We start from the raw sequence: 20,419 nt of genomic DNA, 5'->3' as shown, positions 1-20,419 counted from the left end.
ACGATCGTCGGCCTCGTAGGAGTCATCATAAGATGTATTAGCTGGAGTGATAACGGAAAATAAATGTTCAGGATATATTCAAATAAGTGTCTACTCGACCATACTGGACCATACCTATTTAATCATACAAGACACAAATGAAACCACACACGCACATACACACATATATAGAGCTATTCCCTTGGATTAATTATCATGCGGCAAAAACATATGCAGCTAATATATGACTATATAGTCATTCCCGTGTCAAACTTGGCAACTTGGAGTCTTTTCACGTATTTTCTCTTACTTTTCAATGTCCAACGGAATCTCTAATGTTAAGTTTCGAAATTTCTTAGAAGTAACCTGAATAGTGTCCATTTAAAATCGATTAAAATTCCGAGTAGAATTTTTAATCTGTGAAAGCACGAGTATTAATCAGGAAATTAACACCGATACCCTCCAGTTACGAATTAACTTCGCGCACTCGATCGAATGAATTTCGAGCCTTACAGACGGATCAGCGACACATCACCGCTGTCAGACACGTGTCGCATTACGTGAAACTGACGGCAGTAAATTAGCGAATCGTCCACGGTGTTATCGTTTACTGGGATAAACGAACGTGGAGCCGTACGAACAAATGCACGTCCCGATAGCATATGCTATAGATTTGCGACAGACAGCACGGAACACGCACGCACTCACTCACATACACACATTCCTATATCGTACGCCGGTGTGATACGCGTTTATCAACCGGATATTCATTCTCGTTTTTCAACGCTTCCTCTACTATATTGCGTTTTCGCGCGATACCAGCCGGTGTTCGCCATTCCAGGAATCGATCGCGATCGAGAGCCTCGTTCCGTCGGCTAACGGCGAGAATGCGTTTCTCCCGTATATATTTCGCGATTGTTTCAGCACCGTTAAGCAACGAATTTATGTTGCGGTGATTGTATCTGTTGCAGTTATCACATTGTTTTGTTTAATAGTCCCTATCGATGTCGACAAAAATATTTTCCCTGATTTTAGAATTTGTTTAAAAGATTCATTTCTTTGCAATGATCCACTAAACGCATTGTAAGTAGTAATTGCATTATTATTTCAATCAATCATTTTAAGATCAGAGTTTTAAGATAAATTTTAAAATTCTGCTGGATTCAACGACCGACAAGGTCGCTAATCGAGCAGCGAACCGTCGCTCCTTCTCGTTGAGTCTCACGCGCATATCTAACTATAAGTCGCGCAAATATTTAACAATCACAAGCAATTACCGATCGTTGTGCACGCCCATACAACTATCGGTCACTGATATCAGGAAGACCACGCGTCTCCGATAATTTTGACCGAATCACCAGAATCACTGACACGCGCGCGCGCAATCATCACATTTTCGCGGTTCTCGGCCGTATCGCGGACGCACCGCGAATTCCGAATATGTCGCGAAGTACCGAGATCGGCCGACTGACCGACCGGTTGTCAGTTATTGTCCGCGGTTGCCTTCGAACTGACAAGCGGATCGCAGCCGCACGAAGAAAGGCGCGGGAGAGACTGGCTCGCCGTGGGACACCGTGGGCGATCGGAGTAGGGGCACCAGAGTGGGCACCGCGAGGAGAAAAGTATACCCGGTGGACTGGACGTGACGGTGTGTGATCCGTATACAGATATTCAGCGTGTTAGCGCAATTTTCCTCGATATCTTAATTGCGCGAGACAACAAAATTATCTCGTTCTTTAATGAGATTTAACGAGAGTCGTGATGATTAAAAGTCTCAATTTTTACAAAGATAATTATAATAGAACAGCAATTTGATGAAGGATATAATTTAAAATATTCAACTATGACATATGTGCTATTTTGTGTACCGTTTTGTTCTATTTTCCACTTTCTGGAGACTATATGGATCCAGGGGTATGTAGCCCATGTTCTATTTTTTAGTATTTATTTTGAAAGGAACAAGGAGAAAGTACATAAAAAATTTCATAGGTTTTTTAGAATCTAAAAGAACCATTTTGCATTTTGTATCCACTGTTCTTTTCAAGATAAATACTGAAAAATAGCACATAAGCAAAATATCTCTGGAATCATACAGCCTCGGTCTCCCCTATTTTAAAACAACTGTATTGACAGTCTCTCTCTACAAATTAAAAAAGAAAAATTTCTTTTTTTTCCCCATATTTCTAATACTTTCCTCATTAATTGTAATACTCTTAATTGTTATTTGCTGATGTCAAAGTAATATCTTATGACGCGTATGAATGTTCTTGAAAGATGATTATGAAAACTAATTTTTAATCTCCCAATTAGTCAGACAGAATCTGATGACTCATTCGAACAATGGCTATCGATTGTCCGCGACCGCGAAATGTAATAAATATTAATTTGCCGACTTTCTCTCCGGCGCGAGCACGCATTATTTTTCATTGTTCCTCGCAATCGTAATACGCGGCTCGTTGCCGGCATCATATCGCGGCTGTAATTATTACGTATGATGTACACGGATCGCGGAAAGAAAGTGGCCGGTGAAATTACAACACGACGTGCGTATATAGGTACACATTTCTCGGTGTATTTGAAGCAGCAGCAAAAGCAATAATATGTGCGGCCGCCGTGGTAACGCGTAGGAAATGACAAAATTTGAATACGCAGGAAACATCACGTCGCGCGGAAATTTTGCAATCCGCGCAAATGGAATTGTTATAATTATATACTTTCGGACGCGACATTTATGGAGCGCGTAATGACGCGGATCCATATACTTTCCTTTAATTTGCGTGGTCTACCCCTTCACTTTCTATCCTTCGCCAACAGCTCAAACACGGTGGTGTAACGCCATTTAATAACCGGAGCAACGGCAGCAGGCATTTCTCATTTACGTGTAATTGCGGCAAATTTAACGTAATTACATCCTTTCGTCGCAATAGTCCTTAATTATCAAAAGAAAATTTAATTTCCGATATTAATATATGAAATGTAGAGGTTGAATAAACTGCAGACATTATTAGCAGTTTAACGCTGATTTTTTCTTCGCGTGTTTTATAGAGTTATTAAAATTTAATTAAAGCTTATTATGTAAAGAGCTCAGAAAATATATAAATTATAATAATCACTCAATAGATTGTACATTTTCACTTTATTCAGGAGTAAATTAATGGATTATTGTAAGCTCTCTTTATAAAGTCGTAATACAGGTAGGTTTCTTTTTATTTTGTTAATTAATTTATCAGGCTAATTTCAAGATCAGTCTTAATTCTTAATTGAAGGAATACGATAATAATCGTTGAATTTTACTCGTTAAACTCATTAAACTTTGAACATCCGCTGTTGTTTTGGGCTGGCTGTGGGCTGCGGTTAAAGGAATTACTCTCAAGCTGTGCCAGAAGTCGAGCGAAATCAGCTACCGTGGATTAAAGAGCAGCGGGCTTCGTAAGTCACAACAGGAAGTCACGTCAATGCGGCGATGTCTGTCCCATTGTTCAGATATCGTGCCCGAGTAGCGTTCAGGGACAGGCTGCAGTCAGACACGGTTTATTTTGGTATCGCCCATTCGCCGATCGGTTCCCCAACAACAAACGCGAGCAATGCCTAATCGCTCCAGATTGCTTTTATGTACGCCGATAGTTTGACAGGAGCTCTTAAGACGCTGAATCATTAATTCAGACGGGATCATCGAGTTGATAATACACGTATTAAGTATGTCGGTGTATAATGAAAACTGATTTATTAAGAGGAATTAAAATAACGAACTGTTCAAAAATTAAAACTATACTGCGTGTAATGAGCAACAGGTTTAATGACGCAACAAAGGGCAACTAATAGCGAAAATATGATACTGCAATATTCGATACATATAACCGAGGGCAAGATGAAAATTCCTGATATATACCCGTGTATATCGATATTTCATAATAAATCCACTTGCGCTATTAAACAACACGCGTCACTTTAAATTAAAATAACAAATATATATCGCATATTTATATGTCCTTTTAATTGGGATTTATTGACAGCCGGATGTTCCGGAAATGAAGAAGTACGCGACAATGAACCAACAACGGTATGGCTACCGCTGGTCCATTCGGAAAATGCACAACGGAGCGGGATTTTCTCGTCGAGAGATAGAACATCGGCGATCCTTTCGAACTCTAGGATCTAGTGTCCCGATGTATTATTAATAGGAGACACTACATCGTGCCGTCGGAGGAGCTTTTAGCGCGCTCGCTGAAGATAAATATGGATGAAGATCCGTTTGTGATCGATCGGCGTGCTCTTTCGCGCGACGAATCGGAAACGTTTTCAAGTTTTACTCGCGACTAAGAACCGATGATTTGTGCCCGAGAGAGACGGGTTAACATCGGGAAATCTTACACAGGAGATCCGGTATACGTGTCTCGTGAAATAAGAATCGTCTCGGCACTTCCATCCGCAATGCGATTCGCGCTTATTGTTCTCTTTCTCCAGGTGTGTGTTATCGATTTCATGGCGCCGCCCGCGATGCGATCACTAGGAAAAATATCTAAACGTATCGTTTGGCATACGTGTGTATGTACGCGTGTATGTATATTCTAATAGATATAAAAGCATTAATCACAAAAATGGAAAATATTCTCCAATCGAGCGATTAATTCTCCTTGGAATCATTTAAAGTTTCTCAGTCCAACAATATGTAGTTGTGATGTAATATAAAATATTATTCAAAAATGAAACATAAGGACCATGTATATTTGTCGAGCTATATATATTAATCAAGAAATATAAAAAGTCTATCGATATATCACAGTATCGTTAATCTGGAAAGCTACGATCACGACATCGGTTGCGACATTCTTTAGAATATATCTCGTATATATCTCCGTGTCTGGCAATCAGCTGCGACCTATTTTAGATCGATTTTGTATCTATAGATTACATACAGCGTTTCCACGGGGTACCAGCCGTTTAATCCGCTATTATCAAAAGAAACCTCGATGTACGAGCTTGACGTCGATTAATGTTCTTACACGTCGGTTAAGTCTTACACGTGTCCAGAGTAGAGCACACGATTTCGTCTGTCGCAATGATACACGATAGCGGCTCACAAGCAAATTGTGAGTGTAGCGAGAGATAAATTCCAATCAAATCTTAAACGCGTAACGATTGGAAGATCAAAACGATGTCGTATGACAATTGTCAAGGATATCGATGCGAGTAAGTGTAACTCGTCACGCGCCACGAACGGCAGTTACGGTGAAGAAAGATGTTGCTTTTCGCAAAAGAGCGAGCTCTCGAGTTGCGCGTTGTTAAAAGCGCGACCGCTCTCGTAGCATGGGCTGTTGGAAAAGGAGAATGGTTAAGGCCCAGTTTCACAAGTGTAAAACTGAACCTAAAAGCACGACTCGCTTATAATATACATATAAAACGCGCGAGAAATACGATCGCGCGAAAATTATTGCGAGAGACTCGTGATATATTCCTGTTACAATAAAGTGCTGCAACTGCAAGACCGAAATTTAAATGGCGATGCACTGCGCCACAGTGCGGTTTAAATTTCGGCCGACTTACACGGCAAAAACGGCTTTATTGCGGTGCATCGAGAATATATACATATATAGGGGTACGGGGACTTGAGTTTCGTGCACCTGGGCCTGCGGTATTCGGGATCGCGGCTTTACCGGGCTGAGTTATGGAGCGGAACGACATTTCGCGTAGGTAGACAGAAGGTTCAGTTATCGCGAACGCGATAGACAAAGTTTCACGATAAATGAGCGAGGCACACCGTGTATGATTCATGTCGCGTGTGTCATCCGGCTATAAAATTTTAACGATATCGCCGGTGCGCGCGATGAATCCCGATGAATCTCACGGTTCAAGCATAGACCCCTTTGTCTCGCTTTCGTATATTCGCGATAAATTGAGCGCTATCTTCGATAGCGAGGTACGCAGTGTTTTATGTAAAGTAAACTTTCCTTCCTTCACAAATCGTCACTCTTGACGTGATATGTACTGCGTATAACGACTCACTTCGCTGTTCGCGCCGTATACCGAACGGAATCTCAGCGCCGTGCCGGAAGAAGACAATCGAGCGACAGCTGCGACACGAGCGCGGCGCTGATGACGAGCTGCAGCGCTCGTGCGTTCGAGCGCGTTCATTTTGCAATACGCTAGCTATATAGAGCTAAAATATCGTTGCGCAACCATCAACCGCGGCTGCACAATGGCGCGAGGTACTGTCGAGTGAAAGGCGACGAGATATATCGCGCGTGGCTAGTATACGAACGGCCGACACGCGAGCGATCTCGCGCAGCGACGCGCAGTATAAGTACGCGCGAGGAGCGACGCGGAGAAAAAGAAAGATTCCTTCGCATTTCGCATCTGGCGGAACGAAATACCGATTAAAGCAGAACTCGCCGCGCCACCGCGAAATGACATAACCGGTCTCGCCACCGATCAATATTCACCTTTTGCGAAATCAATTTCCTTACGGTCATCGTACCGGCAAATTATCAAGCATCCCGCATATAATTTGTAGAACCGCGCACGTTACACTTGTTTACGAGTTACTGACTGCGTTCAAACAATTCAATCCGTTTCTTCTTTGGCGATACGAAATTCGCCACGAGACGCGCGACGCGACGGCGACGGCTTGATGCAGGCTCGATGAAGATTCGATTGTTTCGCTAAAGGCCTGGACACACGAATCGACGAAAGACGTAAAGGTTGATTCACGCTATACGGCACGGACCGTCACGTTCCGACAACGACACGTATACGTTTACGTACGTTAGACAAGGATGTAGACAATAGGTATCCTTGTCTAACGTATGTGTCGTTGTCGGAACGTGACGGTCCGTGCCGTATAGTGTGAATCAACCTTAAGACGTAAATCGTAAGGAAATCCACTAATCAGAGTCGACTATTCCCCTCTTCTTCCCTCTTAAAGAGGAGAATAGATCGACTCTGAGATTGGTGAATTTCCTTACAAATTTACGCGGTCTTACGTCTTCCGTCGATTCGTGTGTGAAGGCCTTAACCGACCATCTACGTGCCGGTCTACGGCATTTTCCATGACAATTCGTCGTTACGTAAAGTCTGACGCCTTCTTAACCGGCGCAATCGCGGCTATTGTCTTCAGCAACGATAGTGATAAATCGTCTTTTAATTCCGCGCACGCACCGATCTATTTTGCGCTTTTGTGCTATTATCTTATCTTGTATCTAGTTTACGAGTTATACAATACGAGGATTGAACAATGCGTTGACTACAAGTTGTACAAATCGAGATTACGCAAATATTATATTTGTCTATTTCAAGGAATTGGTAACAGGACCTCGAGCGCAATTAATGTAAAATATTTTATTAAGAATTTAGAAAAAAATCTGAAAAATATGCGGATATAAAAAATATACTATATAATTAGATCACAAGTACACAGAAAATAATAACATTTGAAACTGCACGACGTATAAAATCTGACACAGAGGCAAAGTGCAGAAATCTGTTTATAGACAGTCCTTTGGCGGTCGAATATTCGCTTTTACAGCGCAACCTTAATATAGATCGACGATAACGCGGCCATTGCTCGGCTTTTATATATGCTTCGATACGTACGCTCCGTCGCGCTTAACGGATCGATACGACCTCCCGTAAATGCACATGTCATTATCCTAAGAATTTACATCGTCTCGCGTTATTAAATTTCTATTCTATGCCGCGCATGTGGAGCCAAGAAGAGAAAAGAGAAGGAGAAAAAATATTTTGGCCAAGTAATTATTTAAATGTAGAAAAGGCAAGGCGAATTAGCATGGGATTCATATATATGTAAAAAAAAATTATTATCGCAATGAAAAATACATGCACAGTTTCAATCCTTAGGCAAGGATGCGACAAACGAGGCTGAAAAATTTGAAAATTTTACGACCTGTCGCGACAATCGTACCATCATCCCGGCGCCGGCGATTCAAATGCCATGCGTATGTAGGTACACCCCAACCGGCCGGGCCGGCAGCAACAGCAGCCGGGCTGAAAGTGGTTGGTATTAAAGAGCACGGCAGTCGTTCCTTTCAAATGCCGCCCCGACATTTGACGAGGTCAAGACGGTGCGCGCACTCGCGCGATTCCCCGCGCGATGCCGGGAACGGCGGAGTTGCTCGAGCAGCAATAAGCACCCGCGTTCAAGCCACGCGAGGGGAAGTGACGCGAGTAATTCCAGTACTTTCACAGAGCGGTATACATGACAAACGACGCGAGTGACAGATAACGCGCGTTGCGCGAATTACGGTCGTTGCAGAAGCCCGAAGCCCGAGTATAGACTTGCCACTCCGATTGCGCGGAACTGAACGTTAACCGTAACGGCACTGTCAGCTGTTTGCGATTACTCGTCCTTCGATACGCTGCAAATGTGAGTGACGAATCGCGTAATACGCATTTGCCATAACGAGCAGATAATTGCGGGAGCAACGAATCTATCGGGCACGTATAAGCCAAAAACTTCTATAATAAAATTCTGGAATAAATTTGGATACGTTTACGAGACAAAGTTAGTCCGGGTTACCTTACGAGAAAAGTATACCTTATATATATGCGATTTTTTTCCCGTAAGCTTCAACCCCAAGCTTCTAGCCGACGTTTTTATGGTGACACGTTTCAATCTCCATGATAAATGCTTCCTCGCTAGTCGGTATCATGATTTATGGGACACGTCGCATCGACAATTTTGAGACGCAAGATTTACGCCTCGGCTTACCGCGGCAAGCCTTCGAAATGACGGAGGCTGCAGTTCCCATGATGCTCGACTGATGCTCTCTGACAAATAAAACACGAAGCCGGCATAAACGTCAGTAAATACTGGATGACACCCAGTCTGGAGCGACGGAATACCGATAGACGGCGGGACTTATTCGGGGCACCGAAAGCTTGCCAATTTCACCATTGCCAAGCCACCAGCGCATCCCCGAAGATCCTTGAATGGAGGTGGCGGCGAGGATGCCAGAGATAGGACGAGTAGGTGAAATATTAGATTTTTCGAGGTCGTAGCAAAGCAAAACGGTGGGTGCCGCGATATGTACATACGTCCGCGCGTATGGAAAGATGCGAGAAGCTGAATGCGCACTGACGTGAAAATGTCAAGTATGGCGGGGTTTCGACGTTATTCTTGATCGCAAGAACGAGATAAAGAGTTGCTGGCAACAAATTTGCGAATAAAATAAAAGTACGATGTATTAGTTTTTCCGAACTGTCGCTATTCCATCTTCAAGGCGGAATCTCTGGAACCCTCGCATTATAGATACATCGCACGTTTACATATATTCATGACGATATTTTTTACGCCGCGCCGTCTCGCACGCGATATCCTTCATCGATCATAAATATTCCACGGTGGTCGTAATCCTGGATTTATCTATCTATCCGTTTGTCTATTTGAGTGTGCGTCGCGCCGCGGTAAAACGTTTCGGACAACCGGTGAAGAAAAGCGGAAAACCGAACGGTCCGTTTCGCCGCGAAGATTGACGCGTTGAAAATTGCTGCTTAAGTAAAACCTCGAGAGGCGAGTTATAAAAATGGAGCGCCGCCAGGAGCGAAATGCATAGAATGAATACTGACTGATATTAACGCGCCGAAAGAATTAAAGAGGACAAAAACGTTGAGTGAAAACAATCATAACTTCATCAACGTAATCAAACTTCAATACCGTGCCGAGTATTATCGCGTTACATGAATTGCACAAATCAAACGACTTTTGCGAGTATAACATGTAAATATCATAGCGTTATCTAGGAGAAGCAAACGTTCTTCCAAGGCACTAGTTATGCTATATATCTAGAGATCATTGCACTCTGGTAACCGCTGTATAATTGGACGATAGGAATTCGAGAGGTCGATGAACGATGGAAATAATTAAATTTCGAGGCACGCTCGATCCGAGACAATCGAATAATGCAACAATTCAAGAATGAAAATTAGATTCGGAAATTTCATCTTCTGAAAGTTGTAACATTTATCATCGTCCCGTAGATCCAAATCTCTGAAACTTTGGTAATTCGGAATTAAGTTTCGAAGATAAGGGATAAAGATTGAAACCTGAAATTTCAAATGGTAAATTAATTTAAAAATACGATAATCAGAAAAAGTCACAGTAGTTTGCTCTCCTCGTAGCGCATAACTTTCTAAACAATGTCACTATACGTAATTTTCACCCCTATTTTCAACATGCTCGTCGTTGTTCTTGGAAACCGTGGCAGCACGAAATAGGATTTTTTTCGTCGTTGCGAATCCACGAGATATTCGGAATGTGTATAGCCACTGGCGATTACCGTTAAACTGGAAACCTTCGGTCCAAGATCGTGGGCGGTTCTTCGTCATAAAACCAGCCGCTCCGTACTGATGTGCTTCCAAAAGCGGGAAAGTTCGAATTTTACGATCAACCCGGGGCAGCGATAGCGGTCCCCGCCGACATCGGAAAGCTCGTAACCGGAAGGTACACCGCGCCGGTAAGGTCATTACATCGTTACCATTAGGCGACCTCTGCTCCCTCCCTCTTGCCGTAAGGCCGGGGTGCAGAGCGGCTTCCTGCTACCGGTCAACGACGGGAAGTGCACATAGGGTGCATTAATGGGCGGGCGGTAACGTAAGTGTTTAACGGTGTTACTCCTCCCGACGCTGAGACCAGCTAATTAACCGATACACCGACTTCCTTGAAATAAAACTTGTGCGTAAAAGTCCTAACTCTATTGGAAATTTTCCCTCTTTTACTCCTACAATATAAAACACGTTACCTTGCTACGAAATTATCGCTTGCGATAGAAAAAAAGTGCGGATAAAAAGAAAATGTGCGCGAAACAAATTTGAAGATACTGAGGATGATTAAATTTTTCAGCCAGTTTTCTTTAAATCAAGTTTCTATAAAATATATAAGGGTTTATGTGTGTGTCAAAGACATTAAAATGTGAATTATGCAATTTGTATCTTGCAATATTACATTTACTACAGATTTTTAACCCAGTTACGTGCGCTAACAAGAACTGTAAGTGCATTGCAAGGTGACGGTTGAGATGCATTCGAGTGGGCTGACGGTAGCGGCAGTAACAATTGGCGACGAAATAAAAAATAAAAAAGACTTCGATGTAACGAGTAAGACTGTTGTGTAATCGGCTGTACGACCAAAAAGAAATCGAGCACGTACGTTGGTTCCCAAACGATTCCTCTTTGCCGTGAAAATCCCAAATAAGTTTCCGACGTATTCGCCAAAAATTTCTGTCGACTGTCTCAGACATCTTTGAGCAGTGAGCACCCGGTATTCGTATTCTCCTTCTCTCTTTCTCTCTCTTCGAACGAATATCCAAAGCTCGACTATAGCTAGGCACGTCCGCGCGAGAAGCTTTGTGTTTGGGGCGATGATCGATTGTTCGATGTAATATCGAGTGTATGTTATCCGAACGACAAACATATCGGCATGCTCCGTTTGCAACGCGCCAATCTCCGGCTGCCCATCCCTTCGGTTTTAACAGTCTACCGAAGCGCATGCTGCCACGACGATTCCGAACATAGTTTCGCGATATGTATTCTTACAGTTTGTGTAGAATATGAATCTAACGACAGTATCTAAAAATAACTGATTACATATTAAATACGGAAACAATTATAAAAAAAAGTTCTGAAATAAAAAGAATTCATGCGAGGAAAAAATGGCAGAAACACGAAGATCTGAAGAATTGGAATAAATCGGCAATTTAATGTTGGACGAAACGGGAATCCACAGTTTACAAAATCAGAACATTCACGGGCCAAAATTAATTCCTGAATCTCATCCGTGTATTTAATGTATTTCCCGAATACGAACGCGTATTCCATTCTTATGCACACATGCCAGAAGGCGACCAGACGACGACCGGTAATGCGACAAGAACATTTATACGACATTCGTAATACAGCAGTGTAGAGAAAAGGATTCGTGTATTTTTTATGGATTTGAGAGTTGGCTCGGTATTATACATATAATAGAAGACGACGTCGCGCGGGATGACGTATCGAAACTTTGGGGTTTATGTATGTATAAAACCGACGAAGAAGACTGTTATGACAGTCATAAAATAATTGCTATGACCCATGCCGTTCCCTGTTTTATTATCGTACGACAGAACGGAGTACCATGTCGTAAATTAAACTTGATATTCTTATCTCGCGTTATTTGACGCACGACGTGAGACTTTATTCCCGCTTTTATTCTGTATTTAATTATTTCAACATGTTGTATAAATATGATGAATCCATGGCATAATTGAGTCGAGACAAGCGATAATACGGTCAAAACTCGGCTCAAAACCATTTGCGTTAAGCAACTGAACGAGCGACAGAACGTAATTAAAAGGAAGATGGAAAATAATGTGCCGTATACGAACCAATTCGCGAGCTAATTACGCGAATAGCGAGCTCGGAGTCATTCTCGAAATTGTCGACCGGCTGCTGCTGTCTCCCGCTGCCGCTACTGGTAATCACCTTCCGTCCCGGAAATGACGATCAATGTAATGACGTCGACGGGGTTTTTCCCATCGGCGTAGCGGCGCACTGGCTATCTGCAAAAGCGGCATGGCTGGCCAATTTGTCGGGCATTAATGATGGCGACCGACGGCGCGTTAAGTGAACACCGTTTATAATCGCGCTGATTACAGCCAGGTCCATTGATTGTCCAAGCATAACCTTGGCAACGCGGGCGAGATGCGGTCGTCCGCGGTTTTCCCCTCTGGGGTAACATCATCCCTCCGCTCGGCATCGGCGAGAGGGTAAATTTTCGGACCGATGGATCCGTCTCGCTTCGCCGACGCGTTAATGGAACGCATCAGCGTTTTGCAAACGCGCCCGACTCTTCAACGCGGCGGCTTCGACACAAAATCGTTAATACAAAAAGAGAATGAATAATTTTGCATAATAATTCGAACGTGTCCTATTCGGTGAAAAAGAAATTGCACGTGTAAAAAATTGATAGCTCATATAACACATATATTCGCAAAGATTTAGTCTGAATCTCTGAATATTTATTACAAAGGAAATATTGATATCCGGTGACTATTCATATACGTCTGCCTAAGCTGCTGCGAATAATAGTTTATTGATTTTTCGTAATAGGGTCGTCATACTGAAAAGCGCACAATCGAGATCCCCTTCTCTCTTTGAAACTTAACCGATTGGTTTTTACTGTTGTACAATCGATCTTTCTCTCTATTCTTTCATCTAAGATTAAAAGCTACGCTTTTAATCATAGTTGACATTTTTTATCATAACCATCCTTTGTTGGTCTACTAAACCGAACTCAGAATATAAAAAATCCTCCAGTAAATATTTTTTATATAATATTATTTTGAGTTATATTATATAATTTTATTTTTATACAAGGAAATATAAGAGAAAAATCTAATAGACTATCGCTTTGAAGTTTTATCTTCAAGGTAGACTTATCAAGTTATAAATCGTATTTTTATGCGAAGCTTCCGATTTTCCACCTCCATCAGGCATTCCTCGTACCGTTTGATATAATATATTATATACATGGAGTCTAGCCACGCGTCCGAAGAGATCGAAGCCCTTTGCGAAGTTATTTCAAGACGAGAGCCAGAGAAGTCGCACAAAGCGGAGTCTCGCCGTGCTTCGAAATCGAATTACGCGGCGGTTGAGAAACGACGCGAAGACTGAAGGGCGAAAGATAGGTAGGAAGATACAACGAAACAACAAGGGAGTTGGGCCGATGGGAGATGGAGAGGGCTCTCTCTCTCTCCGGGTAAAAACGAGTTATACTCCACTTCACCTTGATATATTTAACTGCCTTTGTCTTTTATCATATAGCGGCGCTTTCAGCCCTTGAACGCGTTTAAGGGAAGGTGGAACGTGGGAATCTTGTTTTTTTTGAGGGGGGGGGGAAAGTTTATTTAACCACTTACACTCCATCTACCAAAGAGAGATCAAATAAACTGAGCGAAACCACGTTAACATTACAACTACATTGCAATAATAATGGCAGCAATAACAAATCTAATAATAAGTTATTTTAGCTTCTACGAGATTGTAGTAATGCGACTACAGTAAAATCAATTACTTCTGTGATAATTTCTCATCATCGCTATTATACTGATATTTTATCGCAAGTCTTATATAAAATTTGTCTCGAACTGTCGCGACGGTATCGTATCACATGTTTGAAAAAGAAACCTCCCGCAAAGAAAATAAAATATTTGGAAAATCCAGACAACGTCTCGCCGACTGACACAAGGGAGATGATGGACAGGAAGACGGAGAGCTACGAAAGTCTGTAAAGGCGATGAGCGGTTTAATCTAGTTGTTAATTTATAGCGAATCCTTTAACATGTTCGTTATCAGGATCGAATAGCACAAAGGACTTAATCTCGCTGCTTCATTTGCATACAACCCTCTCGGAGTTCCGATTTGGCTTGAGAAAGGGTGGACCGACAGATGCAATTAACTCGTTCGTAGTCCTCTACCCCTGACTCAAAAAATGAACTGTCCGCTGAACGGCCAACAGGATCGCGCCGCAGAATAATAAACCTCGACCGTAATTCGAAAATAAAATAGTGAAAGCCGGGAATAAGAAGATATCCCCGAATGAAAACTGCATATTGTTGGATTTTATCATTTCATTACGAAAATTGTAATAATGCGATAAGACGGAATAATTTTAATTTCCACCAAATTCTAATGAATACGATAAAAAAAAAAGAATTTGCAATTGGGAAGAAACAATTTCACAGTAAAAATAATTTTTTGGTTGGACAAGAAAGATTCAACGGCGAATGTGTAAGAATATAAATATCGAAAATCAATATCAGCTTTCAAAAAATAGATTTCGTGTAACAGGACGAATTCTATCTCCCGTTCGAGCTCACCATGCTTTACCGCTTATATAAAACAAATTCTGTCACATCGTGTTACACCGTGCCGATTCCCGCGACCGTATTTCGAAATGTTTCGATATCAACCACTCGCTGAATTCTCGATTTCCAATCTTTCAGTCGAGTGTACCCTGGGAAATTGAAACTGAAATACCTTGCGCGCCACTTTAACGAACCGCATGAAATAGAAGATTCGCGGGGAGATTCTAAAATATTAAACCGATATAATCCTCCGTGTGCTATGTCAGGTAATACCGTGTGGTATTTATATTTAACCACAGCGCCGCGTTTACAATCGAGTTTAAATTTTCAGTTTTCAATTTATCACTGGCGAGTCTTCCGGCCCAACTGTCTCAAATTAAAAGAGGATTACACCGTCTAATGAAAATTTTCGTTTAACATTAGCTGATTCGTAAGTTTTACTTACGAATCTTACTGAACGAGAGAATGTTCTGCGAAACATCTTTTATGAAAAAAAGCGACAAGTATAAGAAAAGGAACGGTTTGCCATGACATATAAGGAAGATTTTTCATGGGTAGCTATTTTCGACGAAATCAGAAAAATGAATGTCATAGATGAGCCGAGAGGTAACGGAGTGAAAGATCGACAAAAGGAAAGGAAAAAAAAATAGGATAAAACTAAATTCGCGACCACTGCCGCGTTCCGTAAAATCGTCCGCGATGTCAGCGAAATCGTCGCGTTTCCTCGGGATCGCTTCTATAACGCGAGAGATAAGACTCACCCTTTGCGCCGCAAACGTGATTTCCCTCCGAGTGGAAAAATTTTCTTTTCTCCGCGTTCTTTCGCCCGACCAAAAGGAGCATCCCGCCGAGCCTTTTCGCTCGGTTGATAAAAATCCTTCTAAATCTTGCCGAAGCTCGCAAAAGCCGGTACCCACGGGACGATTCGCTCTGAGAAATACTGTCCCGTTGGAAAACGCGAAATTTGCATCTAACGACTCGCGATCGCGCAAATAATCTTCTGGTAGAAACGCGCCGTCGTAAAGAAGTACTTGAACGAATTGAAAAGTGGGCCTACCTTTGTGCCTCAAACGGATATGCTGTCAAACGGTGAGACTTCAATTCTTTTTTCGTGAAACTCAACCAAGTTCCAACTTTCTCGTTGAAAATTACAGTTGGTATCTGAATTATTCGGTGAAATACACCAAAATTCTCTCTTTGTATAACCGCGAGGTATTATTTTAAGAAAGCTGAACGAAGGGACGTCGAATATAAAATTTCGACGAAAGCGCAATTCCACTTACCGCCCTCGTGCTGTACGCCTGGTTCACGTTGTTGACGTTGTTATTGATGTGATTGTTGTTGTTGAGGTGATTGCTGGTGGAGTTGGTAGTGGAGTTGTTGTTGCTTGCGTGATGATTCGAGTGGTTCCCATTGTTGTGCTTGTTATGCTTGTGCAGCACCATCGCGGCGAACATGTCGAATGTCTACCGCGCACCGTAAGCACGCGGAACGAGCAGGATAGTCTTTCGAAAATGCGCCGACCTCACTGCTCCTCGTTTCACCGCATGACTCGAGCCGTCCACTTCGACTGACCGAGCTAAAATACCGCGTGTTCGATTCGTTGCGACGGTCAACAACAAATGTGAAAAAATTGTGCGTCCGGTGGATGGAGAGACCTTCAAACTTTTTATAACTCTTGAAGAATCGGAGAATTTCTTTCTCGATAAATTTTGCAATATGCTCGAAAAAAATTTTCCACTTCAATATGTTTTGCTTATCCTGAAGTAAAGACATTAAGACACTTGCCTTAACGAATTCGTAATGTCTTTCAGTTTTTTAAGATTAATAGAGTTACAAAAGGATAGTCGTTTACCGAGATGCGTGTAGAAATTGCGACAGTAATAAACTGTGCTTCGGCTTCAACACTGAAGATCGAAAAAACTTCGCTCGACTTTCGTCTGAGATTCGAACACGCACATATACACAACGGACGATTTACTGCTTCACGAAGAAAGACTAATTTCATTTCGGCGCCTGCGGAACGACGAGGATACCATGCGGCTTGCGAATCCGTACAGGAAACCGCGTGCAATCGAAGCACAATTGAATGAGCGAAAAAGCTTCTCGGACTCTCTCCCGTTAATTTCATTGAACGAACTCACCGCGTAATGAAAAACAACGGCTAAAACCGCAGATGCAGCAGTTGGTATCTCGTGATTGTTTATGATGCCGCGAATCGGGGTTCGAAACGCGTGATAAAGGATTTTCTGCTTATATTTTGACGGAATATCTGCAGCCTTTGAACGCGAAGTACTTTCTTTCGTTCACTTTTCCGATGTATATTATGCGCAATAAACTTACAACGCATACGCTTTACGAACTTCTCGCACCGCACTCGATCGTCAGTGACTGCTACTACTTGTAGAAGCCAAGAATACGAATGCATCACGCGCGAATGTAAAGCCAACCGGAATTTTTGCGGTAACAACAGCCAATTAATAATTAGCGTAAAATAATTATTTATCCTCGTCATCCTCGTGGCCTTCGATGACTAATGCGCCGCGGCAATAATGTGGAGACTTAAGTGCAGCTTTTTACATCATCGCGCGGAATTGACAATGAGTCATCGATCGTAGTTAAATTGTATCACGTTCTTGGATCGTTGAACGCAATAGGTTTCTCTTGATGCGTAATCTAAGACGCGTATAAATCGCGGTTTCAAAATTTGTTATAAACCTTTTTATTGAATATCGAAAGATTATGATAAACGATAAAGAAATCATTTGTTGACAATCAAATCGCAACGGAATCAGAAATGCTTGCTACATATTTAAGGTCAACCGCGTTTAAAGGCGCGTTCGAAACGCGAGAACCGTTCTTGCAAATAAGAGAAACACTGCACGCGCGAAGAACGCGCACCGGCTGCCGGCACCTATCGATTTGTTATAAATAGTCAGGTGCAGCGAACTGCGGCTATTCATCTTCTCTCCCTCTCTCTATCTCTCTGTTGGCTTCTCCCCCCCTCCCCGCCACCTTTTAACGTAGCAGCCATCCCTCTTTCTCTTTGGTTTGTGTAACGTGTAACGTCGATCGGATCTCCACAAACCACGATTTTCATTGTAAACATCGTTTTACCACATGCTGCATATACGGAGGGATGTAACCTTCCATTACGTCGATCTAAGGCACCGCCGCGGCCGATAAATTGTTTAAGGTGCCGTTTTAACTTCGTTCCTCTTTCTCTCTATCCTTCGATTTGATATATGACATCCCTATCCCTGTCACTTGTATTACCATATGACTTTGTTACGACCACATTTACTGCAGTTAAATCGTGTGTATATAATCCTTGCTCTCGGATTTTTCTTATATTTCAGAGATCAGAGATATATGACGTGAGAGTATTACGTTTAAAATTTTATTTCCAACACATTAATTTGGTTAAATATCTAAAATATCTCGATGTACCCATCATCGTATCGTGCTGTGATAAAGAAATATATGATATCAAGAGCTATTTTATATTTACGATTCAACATATCCTTTTCCTTTTGCTCCTACATAAAACTACTCATGATTTGAATAACGAGCGATCAAACTGCCTGCAATAAATGTTCGCAATAAATTAATTAACTCAAGTCGCTGTAATTCCTGACAAACAAATACCGATGAGGGAATACGTTAAAATATAGGCCATCGTATAACAATGTATTCGAGCAAAGTGGGCGATGCGTTGGTTGTCGATCTATCTGTGAATGGGGCTGTCAATACGAATATTTATCTGAAGAGTTAATGACGCAAACGGTATAACTCAAACGATTGTAACGTCCTACGAAAAGCCATTACAACGAGATGTCCTCCTCGGAAGACTCGTTGGTTCGTGTACCGTACGTATTTACTGTTAATTGGAATAGTTATTCGAACTCGGTCGAGCTGATTGGCCGATGCAGGATTGGCCGGATGTCTCGCGGCAGGTGGGGCTCCTCGGTCTAACGCACAACGTAACGCGGTTAGCGCCACGGCGATAATTGCGACCAGAACATCGCCTTGTAATCGAATTGGGTCGCGCGTGAATCCCGGTCGCCTCTTGCATTACGATCATCGTGATATTCGCTTCGCGCTCTTTGTAATTCCGCGGCGCGTCGCGAAAACTACGTAGTGTATGAGATAAATTCTTTAACACGGAAAGAAATTTCTAACGGATAGTCGAAAATATATATGCGACTGCTGTACGATTCTGGAAATCCTGTTACATAATCGGTATCGGTGACACCGTTTTAACTCTCTGTGTTTTTATTGCCTGGAAACAGCCAATCGCGCGATTTACTCATGGCTCTCGAGCCACCGATAAGCAGCAAGATCGGATAGTAATAGAATCATAAAGTAAATTGTATAAAACCGCGATAATTAAAAACTTTTTTAACTTAATATTCAAGTCATGTTTTTAAGCCTTCGCTGAAGATCACAGCGAAAGAATTCAAGTTACATAATATCGTTAATCGATTTCAAATTGTACAGCAAGCCAATGAACCGACTGTCATTAAAAAAGAGATTGTTGGCTTGATCATTTAAAAAAAGAAGAAAAAACAGATTATTGGCCGTAATCGAGAGCGTTTTCATTCATGCATCAACGGGATTCAATCGCGGTAACTTTTCCAATTAATATTGAACTAAAATCTCTGTAGAAAAAAAGATTAATTAAATTTATCGATACGCATCGCGCCGCAATCGCCCATGGCAATTGAAACGAGAGAATCAAATATATCTATTTTTTCTATTTGTCGATACCTACTCGTCTTTTTATGTATTTGAAAAATATTGATCGTTGTAAGTTGATTGCATGTCTTTCTCGAATAGTAAAAGATTCTAGACCTCTTTTCATTCTAAAAAATGTTGCAGCATAAAAAATTCATATCGTAATATAAAAACAGAATAATTTTACGTGATTGCAGATTTCGTCGCGGAAAGAGTTCGTCGGTTGATTCACTTTGGGAAACGCCGTTTCGCAGAATTTTCCATTAACTGCATTGCCCTCGAGCGAGCGGCGCAATCCTTATTCGCGACGATGGGATGTCGACGAAGGATTTGGGCGAAGGTCGGTTCCAGTTCGTAAAGCCGAGCGTATAAAGTTTTCGTCGCGCGCGCGCGTTCGTTGTTTTGCAGAACGAAATCGAGCGAGTTTCTTGTCGTGCACCGGCAACGCGGCAATAAGGACAACGGCAGAAACACGACGAGTTCAGACAAATATTTCGGTAAAAAATACTCTCTTGGCTCTTCGACATTACGCTACTCCGCTTTTCGTGTTTGCATGACTTTCAATTCTACGAGATTTCCGTCTCGCTTGATTCGCATCTCATTTCAATTTCAAGTTGAAATAATACATTTCAGCGAGCATGACTTCGTTACAGATTCAGAACTTAGTAAATAACGTATTGTAGAACAAAGTTGAATTAGATCTTGGAAAATTCGCTTTTGTAATATCGCGTATACATGAGAGAACAGATTATAACACTATATAACGATCTCTTTCTTTCTCGCGATACTTGTGGAAGAAATTTGAAGAAAGTCGCGTTTTCTTTGAGGAACGTTCTGTCTGGAAA

At 41.9% G+C, this 20,419-nt stretch overlaps 1 protein-coding gene across 6 annotated transcripts in view; it reads right to left on the bottom strand.

The window, feature by feature from the left end:
- Positions 1-20,419, bottom strand: part of Gckiii (Germinal centre kinase III) — an 86,437-nt gene that overhangs the window by 34,558 nt on the left and 31,460 nt on the right. For 2 of the 6 annotated variants that reach the window (XM_077401241.1, XM_077401242.1), the window contains exon 1: positions 1,257-1,507. The exons of 2 other annotated variants lie outside the window; for them this stretch is intronic. Coding sequence is in view for 2 of the 4 variants with exons in the window: in XM_077401243.1 (XP_077257369.1) it covers positions 16,121-16,294 (174 nt within the window). In the remaining 2 variants the exon portion in view is untranslated. Of the gene's footprint in view, positions 1-1,256; positions 1,508-16,120; positions 16,424-20,419 lie in introns of those variants that run through there. 2 more of the 6 variants (XM_077401243.1, XM_077401244.1) reach the window with 2 other exon arrangements.

The sequence above is a fragment of the Temnothorax americanus genome, unplaced genomic scaffold (assembly GCF_048541705.1).
Source record: "Temnothorax americanus isolate GAGA-0224 unplaced genomic scaffold, ASM4854170v1 Scaffold14, whole genome shotgun sequence".
Taxonomy (NCBI): domain Eukaryota; kingdom Metazoa; phylum Arthropoda; class Insecta; order Hymenoptera; family Formicidae; genus Temnothorax; species Temnothorax americanus.
Note: the sequence above shows the minus strand (reverse complement) of the source record. Positions and strands in the feature narration are given on the sequence as shown.